The sequence below is a fragment of the Rhipicephalus microplus genome, chromosome 2, assembly GCF_043290135.1.
Source record: "Rhipicephalus microplus isolate Deutch F79 chromosome 2, USDA_Rmic, whole genome shotgun sequence".
Classification (NCBI taxonomy): Eukaryota; Metazoa; Arthropoda; class Arachnida; order Ixodida; family Ixodidae; genus Rhipicephalus; species Rhipicephalus microplus.
In genome coordinates, this window is record NC_134701.1 from 281,566,960 (window position 1) to 281,574,571 (window position 7,612).

The window sequence follows — 7,612 nt, forward strand, 5'->3', positions numbered from 1 at the left end:
ATCCAAATAACACGAACAGTAACACAAACACATGTGCCACATCTGTAGCATACATGCACAACAGCATCACACAGTTGCAGTGCCTCGATGGATGAACTTGCAGGGAGTGTCGCAAACAAGTGAAATGGCTTAAGTTTGTACGATGCAGTGCTCCTGCATGTATTATCATATTGTTTGACACATTTTGCTGACACCAAGGTGTGTTTTTGGCTCAGTGTTGCGGCAATCAAATAAGAAACGCATAAAAAAAACCCACGGAAAAACACTTGTACATCACTGTGGCCAACTGCATCGATTCGAACTGCTGTGGTCATGTGACCACCGTACTTAAAACAATATTAGTAAGTTTGTAAAACTAAAAGTTTTTTTTTTAATTTTAAAAGCGATACATTTTTTTATAACGTTCTAAGTAAACTATTGAAAAAAAATTGAGCGATTGGCAAGGGGGTGTCGACACCACATAGAAGAGCGGCCGTATTGTATAAAAGCGCGCTGCCCGCCGTTTCGCCATGTTTTGGTCGATGTTATGCTTCAACAGTGATTGAACGAGCATCGCCAAACTTGCTCTCTCTCTTCCGATCCTTTCTCGCTAAATTAATTTTGAAGTACAGTTTGAGATCCCGTCCGCCAAGCAACCGAAGAAGATGGCCGCAACTCAGCCCCGTCAGAACTACCATGTCGATTGCGAAGCCCGCATCAACAAGCAGATCAACTTGGAACTCTACGCGAGCTACGTCTACACATCAATGGTAATACAACGCATAATTCGGCATTGGCACGGCCACTCACCTCGGATACCTGTGTCGTCTGTTGCGTGCGCAATCTGCTCTGTCAGCATTCCACTGAAGTACCTCAGAGTTTCGTCATAAATCGCAAAGTAATGGTGAACACATGGCTTTCCAGCGATGTCGCTCAGTAATCGTTACAGCTTCTGATTAAATTGCCCGTCCACGCGCAGTGCACGTGACTACTAGTCCGTTGTTCTCTTACGCGCGTTTTGGAGATCTGTGCCAGCTCGTGCAGAAACGTGCCCAAAGCTGTCGCCGCCCCCATTAAATGGCGTAGACGATTCTTTCGTAAACATCCACTCGCTTCTTTCATCCTGTTGGATTGGCACCTTACGACAGTCGTGAGGTTATTGCGATTGCCTAGGCAATCACATTTTCCAAGTTCGCCCTTATCTGTTTCTTACGGCGCAAATTTTCCGTGCCAGATAAATGTCGACGGACGTCCCTGATAAAACTTCTATTCCTACCAGCATCAGTCGACTACTAAATATATTCGCTGTCGGTTAGTTGCAAACAAATATGACCCTCTTGCATTTCGTAATCTTGTTTCCATGTTTTAAACAGGTGAAAAGGTTCGTGACATTAGAAGCACGGTTTCTCGCTCGAAAATCAACCTCGGTGCTGCTCGACCACATAGGCAGTCAAAAGCAAAACCTGCCCCCTTGTGTACATAATCGAAGTGGCATTATTGACATTATGTAAGGACACGTTACATGTAGGCTGGAGGAAAGCGTTCCGAAGTGTTAATTCCGAAGGACAGTGAAAGCGACACTAGTCTGTGAATTATTTGTTCTTTATGGGGTTAATAGCCATGCCGTGGAATAGGGGGTAATTACATAAGTAATATACATCAAAACGTTGATAAATGCAAATTTCTCATTTATACTACCGAAATTATGCCATGCTGGTTCAAGGTGCAAGTGCAAGGTACTCAAATCTAGTTTCCCGAGAATAGAGGATCACTGAGAATCTTGGAGGGGGGGGGGGGGGTTAAGTGTAAATTACTATAATATGCGACACCTACATCAGGTAGCAAGCATGAATGGGCGCTTGAAATAAGGCTTGGTTTGATGCATGTTCATCAATACTTAGGTCTCCCGAAACAACTACTAAAATAATCATGGACATAGAGGTGGTTGGCTGTCTGTGCACATTCCCACGTAAGTGGTAATACTCTATAGGTGGTTACAGCTTTAGAGGTCGGCGGCATTTCATCCTCAAAGGCGGATGCACTCAAGCCTGCACCAGATGACCGTTGGCCCTGCCTGCTGAGAACGTTGACAAGAATGGGATAATTTTTTTAGTATCTGAGGTGATCAGCTGCTGCGCTTCGGTCGTCTGGGTGGGACCACCCCCAACTTCTCAAGTTGTGTCCAACTATAGTAGTGCTGTAGTGCCTAAGCAGTGTTGAAAATAAACGCTGGTTCTGTGGCATCAACAGAAAGGGTACTCTTTTAAAGGGGCACTAAAGGCAACTATTAAGTTGGCATCGATTACTGAAATAGTGGTCCAGAAACCTCGTAGTGTTACTGTTGTGCCAAGGAAGTGCTCATTTTAAAATAAGATCCCGTTTTAGTGATCTGCATCGGGTCAGTGCACTTAAAATTAGCCGCCTTAAGCAGAACGTCTCGCATCATTGTTGCCGTGCACAGTGTTGACCGGCTTTACCGCGCAGCCACTTACACTAGTAGCAGCAGCAGAACGAAAGCAGCGAGAGCTACAGCAGCAACCAATGTCGATTGAACAGTTTCCTGCCATTGGCTCAGAGATGGCAGACGTGCTTGGTTCAACTGGGCCCGTAAGATGGCACGACCTGTCTAGTTTAACCAGAGGAAAATTGAGCTTTTAAATCACTTGTGCCAATCCTCACAGTAACATCCGGCCGTTCTTTTTTCCGTAAATCAAACGGAAATAAACAAGCAGCATTTTATTACGTCTCTTGATGCACGGAAGGTCCTTTATTTAGTGCAGCTGGTTCAAATACGCGATTAATTGTAGCTCGTATGTTTCAAGTCACCGAGATCATTTTGCTAATGTCCTACGCGTAGCGCATGTGTTCTCGTGCATTTCCCTTAATTTCTTGGTAAGTAGGGCACTGCTGTTGATATTGTGATTACAGACGTTGTCATACATTGAGCTTTCACTGCAAATTGTTATTCGACTTTAGTGTCCCTAAAATGAACGATTTTGTTCACTTCAGCTTTACGTGATGACTGTTGCTAGTGAAACTGGGTTTATTAGCTTGTTTGCCAGTTATTGCAGTGTTTGCAAAGTTTTTCATTGCACTTTCTTTACTTGCACATCCTCGCAAATCACCCCTTATAGACTTGTTTAATGCGTTTGTTGCCTTTTAGCTTGGTCTTTTCTGCACTTTCAACCATCTGAACACGAGAGAAGGCTGTGAATACTTGTAAACGTGGTTAATGCCAACACTTTTTAGATATAGCCTTTTTTCAGTAACTTGTGGCTCTGGGCCAACTTCTATTAAAAATGTTGACCTTGGATAACCACTAAAATGACTCGCTACATATATTGTAATTAGTATTGCCAAACTTTATCTATATTAAAGAATAGAATATTAAGTTAGGGCATTGGATGTCTGGAGAAAGTTTTGAAGTATGAAATTAAGACAATAGAAACCCAGTTCATGTGTTTTTTTAATTTTGAGCTCTAGACTGATGTTACATTTCTATAAAGTGTATCTTATAGATTGGTTAAAATGGGGAATGCATATTATATTTGTTTTTATGGTTACGTGGCAATGCTTATTGAGTTCTGCTGAATTCCTGCTTGAAAGGAGTTCAGTGTCAACATAGGACTCGCATACGGAAGTTATGTGCTTAGATAATATCAATGCAGTTCTGAATGTGCAATGGTAGAAATGAAGTTTCAGCCTCGAGGAACGGCTGCCTTGGCTAGGGTGGGACATCCATTTTTTTTAGCATTCCAAAATGCGTAGTGCTCAAGCTCATATGTGCAAAAATTACAATTTTTGCTTTCAAATTTTACAACTGTGACCGGCAAAACTCTGGAATCATAATTTATACATTGGCTTGGCATTATTACAATGACTTGCCATTGGTAATGAGCAGGATGTTTAAGTGGGCATAACATTAAGGTCACTATCAGCAGTGAGTGTCTGCTATAGTATGTGTCAAGCGACGTGTCTAACGCTCAGAACTCTCGTGTAATGTAAGCATTTCTGAACTGCGTGATATTAGAAAAAGGACATTGAAAAAGCAGACACATATCGTAAGACTGCAAATCCGTTTTAAGGTTTCTACCGTGTTGGCCTTCTGCTTACTCTAAGCAGTTTAAAAGTCTTTACTAGAATGCACAAACTAGCCGCTTGAATTGTTCTAATGCAACCTGTTTGTTGTCTTACTGATGCTTGGCAATGAGTGTCCCTGTCTTTAGATTCTGATCGTAGCTTTTTCTGTCATTCAGGCCTACTACTTCGATCGCGATGATGTGGCACTGCCGGGATTCCACAAGTTCTTCAAGAAGAGCAGCGATGAGGAGCGTGAGCATGCCCAGAAGCTGATGAAGTATCAAAACATGCGCGGAGGGCGCGTGGTGCTGCAGGCGATACAGAAGCCATCACGGGACGAATGGGGCGCAGGCTTGGACGCCATGCAGGCTGCACTTGAGCTGGAGAAGACTGTCAACCAGTCACTGCTGGACTTGCACAAGCTGGCAAACGATCATAATGACGCTCAGGTACGTCTAGTCAATTAGGCTTCATCTTTTTTGGGGCAAAGCTACGCAAGGATTGTTTCTTTGAGACTTCTTGGTGCCTAATGGTTCTTACAGAGCTTTGAAGGTGGTTCATAACAGTTCCAATGTTCTTTATGAAGAGCTGTGCTGTTGGAGAAATGCCCTAGAGCCATTGGCTAGGTCATCTGAGTAGCTCAAAGCATTAGGAGTAGGTAGGCAGTGCGAGTTTATGGAAGCGTGTTCAACTTTGTGACCATAGTTTCATTAGGTGAGAAAACGGTCAGCTACTTAAATTTTATGCTAACATCCCTAACTCCCCCACCTATACAATGCCAGTTTGTGTGGTATGAGTTAATTTATTCTATTTTGTCATATTTTGGTCTCATTGGACAATAAATGTTTCTAATCTTATATTTCTGGCTCCTTTAAAACTCGAATGTAACGACTCTTTTCAGTAAAGAGCTATACCATTCCTAGCCGACATTGTCAAATCCATCATTTAGCTGTCAACACTGACACTACTTAAGTGGAACAAGATTTTAAACATCCATCAAGTTTTTTTTTATGGTGCCCAGTCGGGTCATGGAATGTTAACACAAACGGCCCTTATGATGTTCTGTGTTGCATTTGCTGTGCTGCAGCTGTGCGACTTCCTGGAAAGCGAGTACCTGGAAGAGCAGGTGAAGGCTATCAAGGAGCTGTCTGACTACGTGACCAACCTGAAGCGTGTTGGCCCTGGCCTCGGAGAGTACATGTTTGACAAGGAGACCCTGTCAGACTAGGCTCTGTATGCAGACACCACAAGTCGTGGTCTGTTTGTTGGTGAAGGGCTCGCACTCCTCGTGCGACTATGTACCATTTGGCCCTTTCTACCATGCAAAAATAAAATATATATACGAGAGAGCAATCAAATGACCATTTTTCTGTGTTACTTAATTTTTGGCTTTCTTCATTGCTGTCGACTACCCATTCGGTGCCTGTGGGCAGGTTTCTAATCGAGAGAGTGATAGAAGCCAGTCTGGGCGGTGTGATACTTGGGGAAAAAAAAAAAATCTGGATGCTGACCAAGCTAATTAAAAAAAAAGAAATCTAATGTGATCATTGTAATGTGGAATGTATTCGGTGTCTGCATCCTTTCTTTAAATATGTTTATTTAAAACGTGTTCCTTCGTTATTCCAGGCAAGATCAAATGGACGACAGGAGACTAGTGGTTTGTGAACCAGATAAGCTACAGAAGCTAATGGTGATCGGTGCAAGTATTGTGCATCAACATGAGGAAAACTCTTGGAAGTAGTGTTAAAAAGCAGAGTTGAATAGTGCAGTCAAGGTTGGCATTCACATAGCGTACACACATTGGCATTTGCCACACATAGTCTCAATTTTTGCGGGGATTGGAGAATTTCAAATACCAAATGCATTTCTGCCCAAAAAGTAAGAGAAATAAGACAGGGTAAATTGACAGAATTGGCTTGCAATCTTGGTAATGCCCATTCTGGGAAATGCAGACAAAGTTGAGAGCAGGGTGAAGTGATGAAATCTGGAAGTTTGCAGGAATTAAATGGAATCTGCTGGCACAGGATAGGATAAACTTAATCAGTGCAAGGGGCCTTTGTCCTGTAAGGGACATAAACAGGCTGAGAATGACGTAGGGTCCAGTTGATTTTTCCTGTACTTAATGCCTGTACCAGCATGTCTGTTCCTAAAAGTGCAGGCTTCGTGTTAGACATAAGGTAACAATTAGCATTTCTTACACTCAAGGGAGAGAAAGCGTGGGACAGTCCTGCAAGCATGTACAGTGACAAACCGGTCACATAGTACTCTCAACCATTGCCAGCACGAGTACAGCAAATGAATATGCAGCTTGATTAATGATGAAAGTGAGCTTTCATCATTAATAATGATGGTGAGCTTTGCAAAGATGTATACATGCATAAAGGCAGCTTAACACAGAAATTCGGGTACATGCAAGTAATGTTGCACAAGAAACTACTACAACTGCTTTCACTGTAACCTGGTCAACAGCTTTGTAAAGTGCTTCTCACATGACTGGTTGTAAATAATGTGCGTCGCACAGTACAAACATTGCACAGTACTCCAGGATCAAACGCGACAAAATTTTTAGCAGAGCAATTTGTACGCCCGATTGCTTGAGGTAACCGTGCCATGTCGTGATGAATGTGGTCTCTAAAGGTAATGATGTCTCTGATCTACACTTTTGAGTTGAAATTAGCCTGAAACAACTCGAACTGATGACGACGCAAACGAATGTATATGCATTAGTTAGCCCTAAATCTTTACGTTTCAATCTGTGAACATTGTACATCATCAAAGAAAAGTGCTGCGAGTTTTATGATGGAGAGTAAGGGAAACTAATAAGGTATGCAGGAGGAAAAAAAAAAATCCTGCTAAAAACCTATACGTAGAGAGAGAGAAATAAAATGGGCACAAACAATATGAGGCAGACCTCCATGCAATGAACACTGCAGAGAGCAAAAGCCATTTTAACAGATGGGTTGCCCGTGCCTTTGCCGCCTTCTGCTTTAGTGGCTTACGAGAGTGACGTTTCGAAATGACTTGTTCTAAAAATTTGTCGATGTGAGTCGTCTCATCACCGGGAAAAAGGTGTAGCACAGAACGCTTTTCATGCTTCTCCGCACAGCCGCAGTAATCACATGTTGTGCTAGCCGCTGTCGGTACGCAAAAGGGAATGCTACTCCAAAAGAAACACATTGCACCATAAGAGGCACTGGAGTGTTAACTTCATATACAACAAAGCATAGTATACATGCACTTTTGCATTTTTGCTTTGTTAAAATGTTATCGCAGTGGCAAGGAATCAAAACCTAACTCGGAAGCAGAATGCCATAGCCATAAAGCAACCACGGAATAAGGTATCCAACTTAACTTATTCACTGAAGCAACCAATTGCAGAAGCATAGCAATAATTATACCGCCGGTTTCCAGTAGATGCCAAGATTATCTCAGGTGTTCAAAGTCAAGGTGTCAAAGTTACATTTATGAATGTAGGGAAGGGGAGTTAACCACTAGACTTTTGAGTTTAAAGTGTAAATCACAGTGCAATCACTTCAGTGATTGCACTGTGTAA

The 7,612-nt window shown here is 42.4% G+C and overlaps 1 protein-coding gene across 1 annotated transcript; it reads left to right on the forward strand.

Annotated features, from left to right (window-relative positions):
- The first annotated feature begins 493 nt into the window (after positions 1-493).
- Positions 494-5,417, forward strand: LOC119179893 (soma ferritin). Its single transcript, XM_037431012.2, has 3 exons — positions 494-749; positions 4,236-4,508; positions 5,147-5,417. The coding sequence occupies exons 1-3, from the start codon at positions 645-647 to the stop codon at positions 5,285-5,287; spliced, it is 519 nt and encodes a 172-aa protein (XP_037286909.2). The 5' UTR covers positions 494-644; the 3' UTR covers positions 5,288-5,417.
- The last annotated feature ends 2,195 nt before the right edge of the window (positions 5,418-7,612 follow it).